The 16,855-nt window shown below is 43.4% G+C and overlaps 1 protein-coding gene across 1 annotated transcript in view; it reads right to left on the reverse strand.

The window, feature by feature from the left end:
• The window catches only part of dock4 (dedicator of cytokinesis 4), a 107,883-nt gene that overhangs the window by 35,157 nt on the left and 55,871 nt on the right, over positions 1-16,855 (reverse strand). Inside the window, exons 15-20 of the mRNA XM_053505832.1 lie at positions 16,681-16,843; positions 16,210-16,316; positions 15,574-15,730; positions 13,078-13,175; positions 12,632-12,715; positions 11,422-11,522 (exon numbers count right to left, since the gene is read on the reverse strand). Coding sequence (XP_053361807.1) covers positions 11,422-11,522; positions 12,632-12,715; positions 13,078-13,175; positions 15,574-15,730; positions 16,210-16,316; positions 16,681-16,843 — 710 coding nt within the window. The remainder of the gene's footprint in view (positions 1-11,421; positions 11,523-12,631; positions 12,716-13,077; positions 13,176-15,573; positions 15,731-16,209; positions 16,317-16,680; positions 16,844-16,855) is intronic.

The following is a 16,855-nucleotide window of genomic DNA, read 5'->3' on the forward strand; positions in this document are numbered from 1 at the left end:
GACATTTTGACATGTGCACAGCGCTTCTGCTCGGTGTAAGGCGTTTTATCTGCTGGAAAATAACAGAAGAAGAAAAAGAGGTATTTTTCTCCAAATCTGAGGTTAGGCTTCCCATCTTGTCAGGTCCCACGCAAAACATGTGCAGAATAAATGCATTTATAGCAACAAGAGATTAACAATCGGATCAAGCGTTTTTATTTCCCTACTGCATGCTTAATCAAAAGTTTACACCATTTATTTGCACTACATGTATTTACTATAGATAGTGCTTTTGATATTACTATCGTTAAACAGCTTGCCACCAAAATACCTGATTGTGGGATTTTACGGTCAGCTTGCTGCTGTCTCCTTTATATTATCTAGCTTAAATAGTAGACATGGGAACAAATGTTTTATAATGAGTTTTAATAATAAGACACAATTTAAAAAATGTTTGTTTATATACGTAACAACCTCTACAGCAACCCCTTTGTTCCAACATTAAAAGTCCAGCATTAAATATAACGTGCTGGCTAAAGAATTTTGCACAGTACTGTATTAACTATTATAGAATAAAAATGGGTTCTATGGGGCGAAAATTTTGGAAAATACACTTTTATTCCCTAAATTTCATTATAGATTTAAGACCTAAATGAACACCAAATATGTACTACTTTGAGTACTTAATAAGTAGTACAGTACTGTAGGGGCTAGGTGTCATTTTTTTATTTACAGGCGTCGCTGCCTATAAAAAGTTTAAGAACACCTGCCTTACTCTCTCGACTTCAGCAGTGACTAAGATGTGAAGGAGATACCTTCTTCAGATAGTTCTAATGATACTAAAGCCTTAAATACAAAAATTTGCTCGCTCCGGTGCTGTTGGACGTGCCTGACTCCCTCCAGTCTACAAACTAATCCAACATCACAACCTGACACGCCACAGAGAACACGGTGGCACTTCATTTAAAGCCAGTATACAAACAGTGATGGAAAATTTGACGTTTGATTTCTGTTGTAATGTAATGTCATGACTATTTCAGCCACAGACAAAACACAATAAACTCCACACACACACAATAAGAATTAAACAATTACGTTACTGTTTCAACAAGTGTTGCTCATATACATATGACCTCTTTTAACCCCTTTTTTAAATCCTAACGTCCTCAATAAGATCTTAATTAAATGCTGGTAAATTTAAAAGATAAAGCACAATGTGGCCAAAAGCGTATGGATACCTGACCATCACACATAATCCTGGTGGACTCGACTTGACTTGTAATATCTGGTTCTATTCCCACAAAGACAGAAGCGCACCATTGCCTAGACTGTCACTGTCTCTGTAGGTTGTGCTGTTTCCATTTCCCTTCACGGGAACTTCCAGATCGAAACTTGTTCCAGCAGGACAGTGCCTCCATGAAAAAAAAGTGAGCTCCATGAAGAGATATCCAGGCAAAGCTGGATTTAAAACCCCTGAGCGTCCTGCACAGAGCCCTGACCTCAACCACACTGAACAACTTCAGAATAAACTGGAAGTGGATAAGCCTCGTCATCCAACATCAGAGCCTGATCTCAGTAATGCTCTTATGTCTGAATGAGCACTAATCCCCACAACCATGCCTCAAAAACCTAGGTGAAATCCTTACAGTAACAGCAAAGGAGGACTAAGTCTGGAATAAGTCAGGTGTCCACATACTTTTGGAAACACACTGTAGTGAATATGTTCTTGCTATAAAGGCCATCCTTAAAGTTCAATAATAATCGCATCAATATTTATACAAGGTAGGTTCCCTATCTTAGACTCAACGTGGGTAGGTTCCTAACCCATTGGAATTGGCTGTAAGTATGCCTAATTGCTCCTGATACAGCAGTTTGCATGATAAACTAGAATAAGTCTAATATTATGTACTATATCAATAGCAAAAAAAAGTTAGGTAGAAAAAGTTAAGTAGAATGCAACATGCTGGAGCACAGTTTGACTACATTTATGAACAATACCCAAATTTTACAGTATTTAAAGTGCAGAAATAAGAAAAAAAAAAACCTGCCTGGGCTTTAAAGTGAAAAATGAAAACACCTAATAAAATTTTAGTTGCAGCAGCGGCGATGCATGCAGTATACTGTATCTGCCTTATGGACCCCAGGCTGAAGCACAGGAATACAGCACTGTGAAAGCACTGTGATCAAAATTGTTCAGCAGCATGGCATCATTCACCCAGAAATGCTCCCACTGCCAAACTCTCTCAACTGTTTGACGATACAAATGCGTCTCTGTGGAATTATCCGTTTCAGCCTTTGTCAAAAAAACTGAGTTTAGTTTCTTTTTTTTTTCCCCGAGTGCAGGAGGGAAGGTGAGCGCTAAAAATATAATGCTGTAATTCGACAGAAACGAAGTATTCCACTTCTTTGGGAATCTGTGAGTTTATAACATGATAAAAATCTGGGTCTGTGCGAGTAGGATGGCTCATTCTCAGACCCAGAAGAGCAGTTTTTATCTTACAGGGAATGCTTGAATTGTCAAGAAGGCATGCTCCTTTATTTTAAGTCTGGGGTAACACCACTTTTTTATCCGCTATGATTAAACAGAAGTTTAAACAAGGCTGTAATTAAACACAAAGCGCCAGATCTTTCATAGAGAAAAAGTGTGTCACTGCGTATTTCCTAAGTTTTCTGCTGTTTCAGCAATTCAGGATACTGAAAATCTCTCATCCACTGTATAAAAAGTAAACTTTTTTAATAAGGATTCTCTAAATGGGGTTATGAAGCGTGAAGCCTATAGTTTATTCAGGATTTTCCAGTTAAGTTACAGAACGATAAACTAGAAATAACATGGCTGTCATGCACACTCAATCGGCGACCGGCACTAGGACCCGGAAGTAAAGCGGTCGCAAATCAGAAGGTATAAGAGGAGTAAACAAACCACGATTCAGCGCTCAGTCATTGAGTTCAGCCCATGTCGGTTCTGGTTGTCCATCATCGGTTCGTGAGTACTCACTTTATTTGGGTTTCGCTTTCTGATCTTGAGTGTGTGTTTATAGGACGCGGGTTAAATTTGTGTTTTTCCCTTGCTCCCCTTCTGTGAGAGTCCTTAGACTAACAAGCGTGGTTATCCTACCTACTCGCTCTCTTCCGCGTTTGGGTTCACCATCCACGCTACATTGGGCTATTCGCTAAAGCTAAGTCTTCTGGTCGCCTAGGTTAGTTCATCCTGACAGAATGACCGAGCCAAAAGCGGTGAACCCAGCGGATTACGCGCATCTCTGCGACGTGGTTGACCAGCATGCCGAGCTAATCAATAAGCTAACCGGGGATATCGCTACTCTGCGCCAGAGCGTCCAAGATGTCGCGGCCTTGCGCCCTTCTACTGATGTCTTTCTTGCTTTACCAGAAAAATGGAATGGCACGGACGGGAAATGTAGTGTGTTCTTAACAGCGCTCGATCTGGTGTTTGAGTTTAATTCCACCAAATACTCCACCGATCGGCTACGCATTGCTCTTCTCGTTTCGTTGCTAACTGGGCAGGCAGCAGAGTGGGCCACGGCAGTGATTAAATCAGACTCAGACACCGCCCATTCTTATAATGAATTCACACGCCAGCTTCGACTCACCTTCGAACACCCTGCGGGCGAGGTGGAGACCGACACCAAGCTCTATCACCTGCGGCAGGGTGGATTGTCCGTGAGCCGCTACACCGCTGAATTCAGAACCCTCGCCGTGCAGACATCTTGGGGAGACGCCGCGCTCCGGACATCCTACTACGAGGGGCTGGCGTCACGCATAAAGGACGAGCTTGCCGGACGAGAGCTTCCAGCCACGCTGGAGGGACTAATCCAGCTAGCCCTCCGCATCGACCAGCGCCTCCTCTCTCGTCCGAAGCCAGCCCCGAGGACCCTGCCGCCTGCTTTCACCTCTCACCATCCTACACCTCCTTCACCGACCATTTTCACTGCTGCCACCACTGGACCTGTCGGATCTCCACCTCCTGCCATGGTTGACACCGGAGCCGGGGAACCCATGCAATTAGGACGCGCCTCCCTGACTACCGCAGAACGTGCACGCCGGTATCGAGAGGGGTTGTGTGCTTATTGTGGGTCCGCGGCACACCACCGGGCGATCTGTCCTCTTCGTCCGGGAAACGCGCAGCCCCGGTGAGCCGGAGGAGAAACTCACCGGGCTCCCTCCAAATCTCCAGCACCATCAACACAACCACCTCTCGTCTTACTATTCAGGTAATCCTCCAATTTGGCCACAAACGAGTCAGAAGTGCAGCGTTCATCGACTCCGGTGCCGCCGGCAACTTCATTGACTCCACTTATGCCAAAGAACTGGGGGTAAAAATTGAGGCGTTATCCCAGCCAGTGCAAATCACCTCCGTCGACGGTCGGCCTCTGTCATCCAGCCCCATCACCCACCAGACTCCCACCAGACCATCACCCTCATCATCAACCAACACCACGAACCCATCCAATTCCACCTCACCTCCATTTCCTCACCTCCCATCATTCTCGGATACCCCTGGCTGCTACAACATGACCCTCTCATTTCATGGACAAAGAATAAAATCCTTCAGTGGGGGCCGACCTGCACTGAGCTGTGCCTACGGGACCCAGCTGGGACGTGTTCCACAGAGTCCGAGGCCCCCGATGTCGACACCAACGCTATTCCTTCCGCCTACCGTGACCTGGCTGCAGTCTTTTGTAAACGAAAAGCTACTCACCTTCCACCACATCGCCCTTACGACCTGGCGATAGAGCTGCAGCCAGGTTCTGTTCCCCCCCGTGGCCACCTGTACTCACTGTCGGCGGCTGAGACACAGGCGATGGAGGAATACGTCGCCAGTGCCCTTCGCCATGGAACCATCCGGCCCTCTTCGTCACCAGCGGCCGCCGGCTTCTTCTTCGTGAAGAAGAAAGGAGGAGAACTTCGCCCATGTGTCGACTATCGGGGGTTGAATAAAATCACCATCAAAAACCGACATCCGTTGCCGCTCACCAACTCAGCCCTGGACGCCCTCTCTGGTGCCACCATGTTCACAAAGTTGGACCTCCGGAGCGCCTACAACTTGGTGCGCATCAGAGAGGGTGATGAGTGGAAAACGGCCTTCATCACTCCCACAGGACATTATGAGAGCCTGGTCATCCCCTTTGGACTATGCAATGCACCCTCGGCCTTCCAACAATTCATAAACGATGTCCTGAGAGACATGTTAGGCCGATGGGTGTTTGTATATTTAGACGACATCCTCATCTACTCTCGCACCACCGAAGAACATATCCAACATGTACGGGCAGTTCTTAAGAGATTGCTCGCTCACCAGCTGTACTGTAAGTTGGAAAAGTGTGCTTTTCACCAGCACTCCACCACGTTCCTGGGTTTTGTCATCTCGTCCCAGGGTGTGGCCATGGATCCGCAGAAACTGGATGCTGTCCGTCATTGGCCCCTACCCAGGACGCTCAAACAGCTCCAACGGTTTCTGGGGTTTGCGAATTTCTATCGTCGCTTTATCCGGGGCTACAGTACAGTTGCAGCACCACTAACCAGTCTGACCAGGCCCTCCTCCCATCCCTTTCATCTCACTCCTGAAGCCATCTCCGCCTTCCAAGAACTCTGTCATCGCTTCACCACGGCACCCATTCTTCTTCACCCAGATGCCAACCAACCGTTCGTTGTAGAGGTGGACGCGTCAGATGTGGGCGCTGGCGCTGTTCTCTCTCAGCGAGGTCCAGACCAGAAGCTACACCCCTGTGGCTTCTTCTCCAAGAAATTCGACCCCACTCAGCAGCGATACGAAGTAGGGGACCGCGAGCTGTTGGCCATAAAGTGGGCCTTGGAGGAATGGCGTCACTGGCTCCAGGGCGCCAGTGAGCCGTTCATGGTCTGGACGGATCATCAAAACCTCATCACCATCCGGAATCTAAAACAACTCAACCCACGACAGGCACGGTGGGCATTGTTTTTTGAACACTTCAATTTCCATCTGTCGTACCGCCCGGGCTCCAAGGACACCAAGGCCAACGCCCTCTCTCGTCAACAAGAAGAGGAGATGCCCCGGGCGGACCCCGTGCCTGTCATCCCCACCTCACGGATCATTGCACCCATCCACTGGGACATAGAGACAAGGGTTCGCCAGGCTCAGGCTGCGGAGACTGGGCCGGCAGGTGCGCCGCCTGGACGACTCTTTGTTCCTCAGCGTCTGGTCCCCGAAGTTCTCCAGTGGGGCCATTCCTCGCCCGTCGCAGGACACCCAGGGACTCGGCGCACATTACAGTTTGTGAGACGGGCATTCTGGTGGCCCACCATGAGAAGGGACGTTGAAGAGTTCGTTCAGGCGTGCCCAGTGTGCGCCAGGGCCAAGGACACCAATCAGCCTACTTCAGGAGAGCTCCAGCCTTTACCCGTTCCCCGACGGCCCTGGACGCACATCGCCTTAGACTTCATCACGGGCCTGCCGGTTTCCGAAGGAAAAGACACCATCCTAACCATCATCGACTGGTTCTCCAAAGCCGTGCACCTGGTGGCCCTCACCGGACTCCCATCAGCCAAAAACACTGCCGAGCTGATTTTGGAACACGTAGTCCGCCTGCATGGGTTCCCCAAGGACATCGTCTCGGACAGGGGGCCCCAGTTCACCGCCCGGTTCTGGAAGGCCTTCTGCCGTCTGATCAATTCCACCTGCAGTCTGTCCTCCGGTTACCACCCCCAGACTAACGGTCAGACGGAACGGGCCAACCAACAACTGGAGCGCTACCTGAGGTGTTTTGTTTCGGATCGCCAGCGCTCCTGGGCCCGCTACCTCAAATGGGCCGAGCTATCCCACAACCTCCACGTCTCCTCAGCTACCAACCTAAGTCCATTTGAGGTATGCTATGGTTTCCAACCTCCGATGTTCGACCATCAAGAACCGGAGGTTGATGTACCATCGGCCCAACAGTTGGTCCGTAGGTGTCGGCGGTTGTGGAACCAAGCCAACCTCGCCATCCAACGTGCCAATACCACCTACGTCGCCCAGCATCGCCGCCGACACCCTCCGGGACGATTGTACCACGTAGGTGACAAGGTATGGCTCTCCACAAGGAATCTGCACCTGCACACAGAATCCCGCAAACTATCTCCCAGGTTCATCGGCCCATACCGCATCACCCACCGGATAAACCCTGTCACCTACCGGCTCCAGCTGCCTGCGGCGCTCCGGATCCACCCAGTTTTCCACACCTCCCAACTAAAGCACTTCACCACCTCTCCAATGAATCCACCCACCCCCCCTGCTCCTCCTCCCCGGATTATCGACGGTGGTCCCGCTTACACTGTGCGCCGGATCCTCGACTCACGCCCTCGATCCTGGATTCCGTCCCGGTTCATTCTCGACCCCGAATTAATCCGGGACTACCGTCGTCGGGTATCCTCCACCCCAGGACCGTCAGGAGCCGGTCCTGGACAGGGGGGTACTGTCATGCACACTCAATCGGCGACCGGCACTAGGACCCGGAAGTAAAGCGGTCGCAAATCAGAAGGTATAAGAGGAGTAAACAAACCACGATTCAGCGCTCAGTCATTGAGTTTAGCCCATGTCGGTTCTGGTTGTCCATCATCGGTTCGTGAGTACTCACTTTATTTGGGTTTCGCTTTCTGATCTTGAGTGTGTGTTTATAGGACGCGGGTTAAATTTGTGTTTTTCCCTTGCTCCCCTTCTGTGAGAGTCCTTAGACTAACAAGCGTGGTTATCCTACCTACTCGCTCTCTTCCGCGTTTGGGTTCACCATCCACGCTACATTGGGCTAATCGCTAAAGCTAAGTCTTCTGGTCGCCTAGGTTAGTTCATCCTGACAATGGCATTTTGTACTTTAAGAAAAACATGAAAGTGAATCATAATTCTGTTCCATAATCGGAGAGTGAATCACAGATGGGAAATCAAACAAGTAGATCAAGTTTTGTCTTAAAACGACTCCAGCGTATTAAAACGCTTATAGTTTTTAGTTTACACTTACTGTATAGTGCAGGTTCAGGCAGATATGTACTGTACTGTAAGTACTGCAAAAGTTTAATAAAAATTCTGTTCCGATTTAAGATGTGACCACAGTGTAAGACATGAGACGCATGTCCTGTATGCTTTCAAAACGTGAGGTTTCTAATCTGGCTGCTTATAACTTCACTTCTACTTAACATTTCGATTTCATTTACGATGCAAGTTTAACTTCACTTAAATACCTACTGTATGTACTGGCAACGTTTCATTAAACTCTGTCCAGCCAGCTTTGTGTGATGCTGTGACAAAGTCTGTCTGGACAGATATACAGATATACAGACATACAGACAGAAAGTCTTTTTGAGACTGGATTCAGGTCCTCCAGTGTATGAAATGTAAAGATATCACTGAAAGAGCGAGTTCTGACCAATGTACGGACAAAACCTCTCTTTTATTTATAGAGATTCCAACCGATCTAATCTTGCCAGTTTCCACACACTAGCTAACTTATCCTCTTACAACCATCAACTAGAGACGGTCAAGCTTTAGGCTTCTACAGTACAAAGACATGCAAGGCCAACCTCTTGGATTGTTTTTTAACCTGCTGTCTCATGCTACCTCACAGAGAGGTGTAACACACTCACAGAGTCTCAATGTGACCAGGAGGTGCGCGTGTGTGTGTGTGTGTGTGTTACTAAATGAAAGAAGGCAGCCTGATTGTAACATATCAATTTCCTATTATAATACCCTATTAGAGGATTAAAGAAAATGAGTTTTATGTTTATCTCAGCTACAATCTGAAGGAACAACCAAGTGAAAAACTACAAAGATAAAAAACAATATATGAGAGAGAGAGAGAGAGAGAGAGAGAGAGAGAGAGAGAGAGAATGAAATCAGGTTGGTTGAGGAGACAGAATGTAACGTGTATAGGAAAGGAAGGAGTAGCCGTAGAGAAAAACGAAAGACAAGAAAGAAAGAGAACGTATATAAGCAATAGGCCAGCAGAGAGAACTAAAATGAAAAAAAGAGAAGAGAAAAGGTAAGTGATATGGAAGAGGAGGATACAATATTAAAAAAGAGCAAGAAGAACAGTTAAGTCAGCTGAAGAAAGTAAGAAGGAAGAATGGAAGTGTGAAAAAAAGCGTTGGAAGACAGAAAAGAGACGCACAGAAGACATAAAGAAACTGAAGGGAAAAGGAAAGATTTAATAACCTTTAAAAAAGAGAGAGGAAAAATAGAGAATAGAGGAAGAAGGAGAGAGAATGTAAAGGAAATGATAGAGCGATGGAGCAATGGAAGAATGTGTGTGTGTGAGAGAGAGAGATCAGGGTAATTAGAAAGAGAGAAGAAAAAGGGAAGAAATCTGAAAACTGAGCATTTGAAAAGAAAGAAAATAGTCACAATGAAGAGAATTTACGAGAGATGGAAGATGGAAAAGAAGATAGAAAAATAAAGAGAGAGAGAGTGTGAGAAGATTCTTCCTGTTGAAAGACAGATTGGTGATATATATCATATGAAGGAGTGAATCACACTTTCTCCAAACATACACAAACACACCGCCATCAGTGTTAAAACACACACATGTGAGAACATAACGCTTTACTGCGTTACCGGCTCTCATCCTACACACCACCAACACACACTCCCACACTAACATACACTGCAAGCTTCCCTGCTGACACACACACACACACACACACACACACACACACACTGAAGACGAGGGCTGGAAAGGTGAAGGTGAAGAAACAGGGACAGATGTGAAGAAGGAAAATGAAAGGAAGAACAAGAAGAGTGTAAAGAATAAGAATGAAAGTAATGACGAAAAGGAAAGATTAAGGTGGAAAGAAGGGAATGGAGACATGTTTTCTGTTTTCAAGTTTCTGTTTTCTTGCTCATTTTATAACTAGAGATCCATTTCCTCAGGAAAGCATGAAGTGTGATTGCTCAACATCAGCAGTGGGCGCTGTACAGCTGGCACAGCTGGCACAACTGGCACAACTGACAAACAAGCGACCATTCTTTTGAATGGGGGGAAAAAAGAGGGGAAAACAAAAGAACAAAAGCAATCATTTGTACACCAGGATTACAATGAACAATCCGGAGTTGGCGCTGTGTTGGTGTGTTAACAGTGGTAAGAGCAGAAGCAGTGCCAAAACAGGTGGATAAAGGGAATACGAACAACAGTGGTTGGAATATACATATAGGTTACAGGGAAAAAAACCCACCAGATTATTCCTTAAAAAACCGTGGATCATCAGAAGAGTGAAACGGATTAGCAAATAACGTAGCTAGGAAAAACCTACTGTATACTGAAGTAGCAGTCTATTATAAAACTGCTATACCAATATTAATGCAAAAATGGGTATAACCTATACATTAACCGATTTCCTCTATACAAAGGTACTACTCAACATAGTCTCTAGCACAAGCCTTGCATTGCATCCTCACTGGTCCGTATCCAACTCTCGAATCCTCTTTGAAAATCCACTTTGTCGTAGATGATGGTCTCCCACTGCGTGGTTTGTCTTCAATACTGGTTTCCTCTCCTTGAAACGTCTTCATCCATCTGTGCACATTGCTCTTGTCGATGATGTCATCTCCACAAACATTCTGTAGCCCAGTGGGAGACCGTCAACCGTGACAAAGGGAATTTTCTAAAAGGATTCGAGAGTTGCCATTACCGCTGGCACAAATACATCTCATAGTGATGGAGACTATGCTGAGTAGTACCTTTAATTTAAAGAGTCTTTTATGTTCCTCATGCACGTGCAGATTTCTATGATAAGATGGTGGGATGTGAAGGTTTGGGAAGATGTTCATACAGTGGAATTACTATTTTTTAATGATTAGGGCAAAAGCGATTTTTCTATTTTGTTGTTGTATGATGACTTGTTTTTTCTCCATACCTGGTTAGAGATAAAACTGCACTACATGTTGTTGCCCGGTTCATTTATAACTAATTTCAAAGTGATTTTATTGGTGATTGTATTTCTTAATGACGTATCACCCTGTTACATGTCTGAATATAAAACAGGGCTCAAAATAGAGTCTTAAGACCAGACGCTGCCTTAACACACTTCCCAAAAGGCTAAAACACAAGGAAAATGGATAAGCTGTCTTTTTATGCTGGTAAAATCTGGAACACACTACCTTGGACGAATCCCTCTATAGAAAAGAATACAGCTTAAAATACAACGCTATTACATTAACAGTGCTGACAAGGTTAGACTTTGATAGACTACAGACTGCACACATCGAATTTTGAAAATGTACCTTTTTGTCGTTTTTTGAGCGTATCACACGCAGCGCTAAACTGGAAAGTACATTTCCTCTCTGCTTTACTCTCTAACTCGTGATCTCGTGGGATCATAGTTTTCCGCTAGAGCCGCACAATCGGAAAGTCCCCCATCATATAAAACACAAGTCATCCGATCTCATGTTTTGTTTTGTTTTTTGCCATGTGTCAATGTGCTCACCTGTATGACAAAGCGCCTGCAAAATGATTCTCAATGTAGTCGTCCATGACGGGTTTGAAGTGCTGAAATTTACTGTCCTGCAGCAAATTGATGACGTGCACCTGCATAGGAAAGCCACATGGTATAGCTTTACAGCAGATTTTCACTAGAGTTCACAAGCACACACATACACACACACACACACACTTTTAATAATGCTATTGATGTACACATCCCATTAAAAAAAATTTACTCATTCATTACAAACTTCCTAACGTGTGTAGAAAGAAAACAGGAATACACTGAATTGGACTTTTGAGACAAATCTTTGGGTTTTTTTATGCAAAAGGGTCAAACATAGCCTTTTAAAAATGTATGCGGAAGGTGTGTTTAATTAAATGCAGTAAGATATCAAATGAAATTAACAGCTGTATTAATGGGAATAATGAACTTTAACTAAGATAAATACATATACTGTACATATAAGAAAAAAGTCAACTTATGCTGTTCTCAGTCAATAAATTTCTTTAACCATTGTAATTCTTAATTAAAGAACAATGTACAGTACCGATTAAAGGTTTGGACATCTTCTAATTCAAAACGTGCATTTATTATTAAATAATGTGCATTATAAGTGATTTTAATAGTGGAATGTTAATATGGTCTTATTCTTTAACCATTTGGACACCAATTTTAGTTACAGTATAATATAGTTTAACTAAAGATATACTGTAGCTGCTTTATCACAGATCTGGCAACCTTGGTGGATAAGGTAACCTTCCGAGGTCTAAAAGAGCGCTTAAGTCATAAGATCTAAGACCTTTTTTCACCATTATGTCGGTCTATCTATTTATCTATCTATACATATTAATGAAAATTATCCGGAATTAATCTGAGCTTTACTCTTGTGGGATTGCATATTATTTAATTACAGTATGTGGAATTAATTAGACTATTAGCCTACATTTATTCTCTGATGCGCTGCCTGCGTTTCTAAAAAGAGTGAATTGAGTTCAAAAAGCTTTCAAAGCTCAACTGTTTTAATGCAACCCCTGCCATGGTCCCATGCAATTAAATATATTTTGTTGCCATTTGTATTCTGCAGGTTACCATGGCAACACAGCAGGTGAGATGAATGAAAAAAAGACTGGTCATTAAATTCCAAAATCGTAAAACATTCCTCTGAAAGCGGGAGATCTGAGCATGGCGTAGCTGTAAACATGCGTCTTACCAGGCAGTCAAAGACTTTGAGTCCGTATCTCTGCGGGCTCTCGTCTAACACGGCAAACAGCGTGTCCAAGGTGTCCTGCAAAAACTGAAACAGAGACGGAAAAGGTTTAGAAACATCACAAGGACAATTAAACAGAGATAGTAAGGAGTGTTGTTGTTTTTTTTAAACTCCTGACAGACAATTTCAATGCAGAGCAGCTTGCATTCTGTTTGATTGTTCTTCCAGTCGAAAAATGTATATTGTATATTGTATAATGTATATTGTTTTTGATCCAGTTTTCCCACTCAAGCCACCCATAAGTGTTGTTTAATTATAAAAAACAACATGCTCATGAGCAATCTGCTAAAGGAGATTTAAAAAAAAAACTGTGATTGGTCAATGAAACCTTTAAGATTTAAAAGAAAAATGCACGGGGATTAATGTCCCATCAAAAGCCACCATCTTACCTTAACTATCTCTGTGCCGTCCATGTCCTTTAATTTGTTCAAGCCGTCCATGATCCGGTCCGGGTGTGTCCTCCACTTCAGTAAATCCAACATGTCACCTGCAGATGAGATAAAACAACAGAAGAAATAAAGATTGTGCAAATATACTGTAATATACTGCAGCTGCAGCCATGGATCATAAGTCACACAGAGCAATGAATAATTTACACACGGGGGACTGAAATCACACACAGCGGTAGTCCTCTAGATGTGAAATCTACCACGCCACTTTTACAAATTCCCGAGTTGTAATATCATTCGTTAAGACACAGTGTTTCTAACTGGTCACAGGGATGTTTTTTTTTTTTTCTAAACATCATTTTTTTTTTTACACCATGCCATTATTTATTTATTTAAAAATTGAGCCAAAAAGAAAAAAAAAAAACATTTAGGCAATACGACGTACCCCCTTACAGCCTCCATAGGATTTAAAAGTAATGGTAATCACGAGGCCTTGATTAACTGATCATGCAAGAAGTTTTGTCAGTTTGCTGGTCACAACACAAGGTCAACATTAGAAAACAAAATCAATGGTCTTATAGAAGCAATTGTGGCTGCACATCAATCTGGAAAAGGCTCTAAAATTACATATAAACAATTTGTAATCCAACGCTCTACGGTGAGAAAGATTATCCGCAAATGGAAAGTGTTCACGGCAGTTGCTAATCTTCTCAGGAGTGGACGTCCCAGCACATTCACCCCAAGGTTAGACCGTGCAATGCTCAGAGAAAAAAAGTGGAGTTGTTCTGGCCTTAATGCCCAGCGCCATGTTTGGCAAAACCCAAACAACATTTCAGCAGATACAGTACATATCATATCCACTGTCAAGCACAGTCATGAAGGGGTGATGATTTGGGCTTGTTTTGTCATTGATGCGACTAGGAACTTCAACTATATAACAGAGTATCCTGGAGGCAAACGTAAGGACATCTGTCCGACAGCTAAAGCTTGGTGTCAATTAATGGAAATAATTTAAAGCACATCAGGATATCTATATCAGAATGGATGAAAAAAAAAGGTTTTGGAATGGCCTAGGGAAGGGCTGATAAAGTCATACAGGAAATGTTTTTTTTTTCTTTTGGCTTTTGGTATTTTTGTTAAATAAATAACGTCATGGTAAAAAAAAAAAAAAAAAAAAAAAAAAAGCTATAGAGTATGATAATGTTCGTTTGAGGTTGTATTTGCCTAATACTGACACCTTCTATAATCAGCTTTTATTTTTAGCTTTTTTTTTCTATAATCAAATTTTCCCAAATAAAAAAACATGGACTTAAAAGGGGGGGGGGCACTAACTTTTACACATGACTGTAATATAGAGAAATAAGGTGAATTTATTTTTATGTTTATAACTGTGTTCTGTTATTCTGCACAACCAAAAGTCCTGGTTTGACTTGAACGCCCCTTGTAGGAATTATCATTAGTGGAATATAGTTTTCATGCAAGAGTAATAAAACTCTATAATAAGAAAATGATCATGTAAGGCCACATCACATCACCATGTCACCAATTATTTTTCGCATAAAAGCACATCTTACTGTCTTTTATTCTTTGAATGAAACACGCTGCTTTGTACAGCTTTTGTCGAAACATAGATGTTTTTGTTTTAGTATGCAGTGTTTACTGGCTGATGGGAGCCCAGCTGCTGGACTTATTGGATTGAGCTCCAAGGTCGACAGATGCAGGTGTGCGTTCAGCATGCAGCCTTCCCCCGTCACACACACTCACACACACACTCTCTCTTTCATGTGTACCACTCACACAGAGAGCAGATCCATAAATAACACAAAGGTCAGAAATTAAAGGCCACAGAAGGTCCGCGATTATGGAGTCCAATTATTGCTCAAGATAAGATGGAGTAATGGGCTTTTAGGAGGCAAGAGAGGATGAGGTTATTAGCGATGACTTAATAATCCATAAACGTTATGAACAGCGATTTTAAGCACACCTTTCTCAGAGAAGACTATTTATGCCGACAATCATATAAATAATACATGGGGCGTTCACGTCAAACTGGGGCTTCTTGTGGAGGAATAAATCCAATTGATATTTACAGGAGACTTCAAGCACACTGAGACTCTTAGATGCAGTAAAACATTTTGATGGTGCAAACATTTTAAAGAAGGCTATATGTCCATGAATGACGATCCCAGCCAAAGTTCAGCGATTGGAACACCTCCAAGCCATTTCCACAGGTTTAGGTCATTAAAGGAGTTCCTGGGAGACCAGTGTGTCAGACGTGACCCAGGCAGCTTTAGGATACTGCGAAAACTTTCTACTGTACCTTGATGGTCTCCAAGCAAAAGTGAAACAATGAGATGAGTGCATTAGTATAGCAGAACATTATACTGTATAGAGAAAACAAGGGGAGTTTTTACTCTCTGTTCTGTTACTCTGCACAATCAAAAGTCCCGGTTTGGCTTGAACGGGCGGTTGAAGATGGCGGTTCGTGATCAGTACCGTTCTGTGTGAGTTTGGTGGAGCAGAGCGTTGAGAGGATCCAGAACGACTCCTTGCTGTTCTTCATGGTCTGGTTGGTTCCCGGTTGTAGACTGGCTTTAGAGAACGGCAGCTTGAGGTAGCGAGACAAGTCCTGTAGGTTTGCAGTCTCTTCACACTAACAAGGAAAAGGGTGAGTATTAATTACACACGACAAACATTTTCAATATATGGTAATCAATGCATCTGGAAAGTGCAGTATTTGTTGAACTCAGGTGATAAGTGTGAATCAAGCTTAATTTAACAGACTTGATACAATTCTCATTGGTACTGTACATAGGATTCCACTAACGGCAGACTGATTAGAAGATAAGTGCTTCTTGTTTACTATAAGTAAAAATGAAAAGCATTTTTAAATATAAAATTTTAAGCATTATTTAAAAATTACAAATATAAGTGATTAGGGAATTCAGGAAAGTCTAGACCTGAGTAATAAATGATACACAGGGTTTTATTCTTTTCCCAGTTTCAGGAAAATTGTCAAATTTCTTGTCTGTTTTAAGTACAGTAGGCATACAGTAAATAAAGATTAGTATTAAAAAAAAACACAGGCGTATTTCTACAATATAAATATGCACATCCATTTCCACACTATACCTTATGGACTATGAGCTCATGAGTGCCATCAGGTAGTGTTCTTCCATCCTCCTGCATCAGCGGCACGAATGAGAAACCGAACAGCTTTTTTTCTCCTTTCTCCTTCGCTGAAAGATCAGGCACAGTGTTAAACACATGGAAAGTGAAAGAAAAAGAGAATAAAACTAAACAATCAATAATACTAAAGAATCTGTGTGAATAATAAATATACACAGAGTCTACGTTTAATTATGTTCTCATTGCTACTAGTTAGTTAGGTGTCGAGGGGTCACCACAGTGGACCATCCGAATCGCACACAGCTTGGCACAGGTTTTACTTCCTGACGCAACCCTCCCATTTCATCTGGCTGGGGTTTGGGCATCAAGCCTTCCGCATGGCAGGTAAGAATCCTACTATTGAGCCACCAATGCCCGTCCGTGTTCCATGTACTAACTGTGCTATTGTAACTGTCATGAAGTGCGAGCTCTTACTGGAGCAGTGTCTGAACTCGAAGCGCAGGTGAGCGAGCCTGAACAGCTCTGGAGGGACACACAGCTTGATCTGTTCTGACCAGCGAGGACTGTTACTGTGGTACAGGACAAACGAGTGGAAGTCATCCATCCCGGGTTCACCTGAACCTGACAACACCATGCCCTACACAAAACA

This window comes from Clarias gariepinus, chromosome 10, assembly GCF_024256425.1.
Source record: "Clarias gariepinus isolate MV-2021 ecotype Netherlands chromosome 10, CGAR_prim_01v2, whole genome shotgun sequence".
Taxonomy (NCBI): domain Eukaryota; kingdom Metazoa; phylum Chordata; class Actinopteri; order Siluriformes; family Clariidae; genus Clarias; species Clarias gariepinus.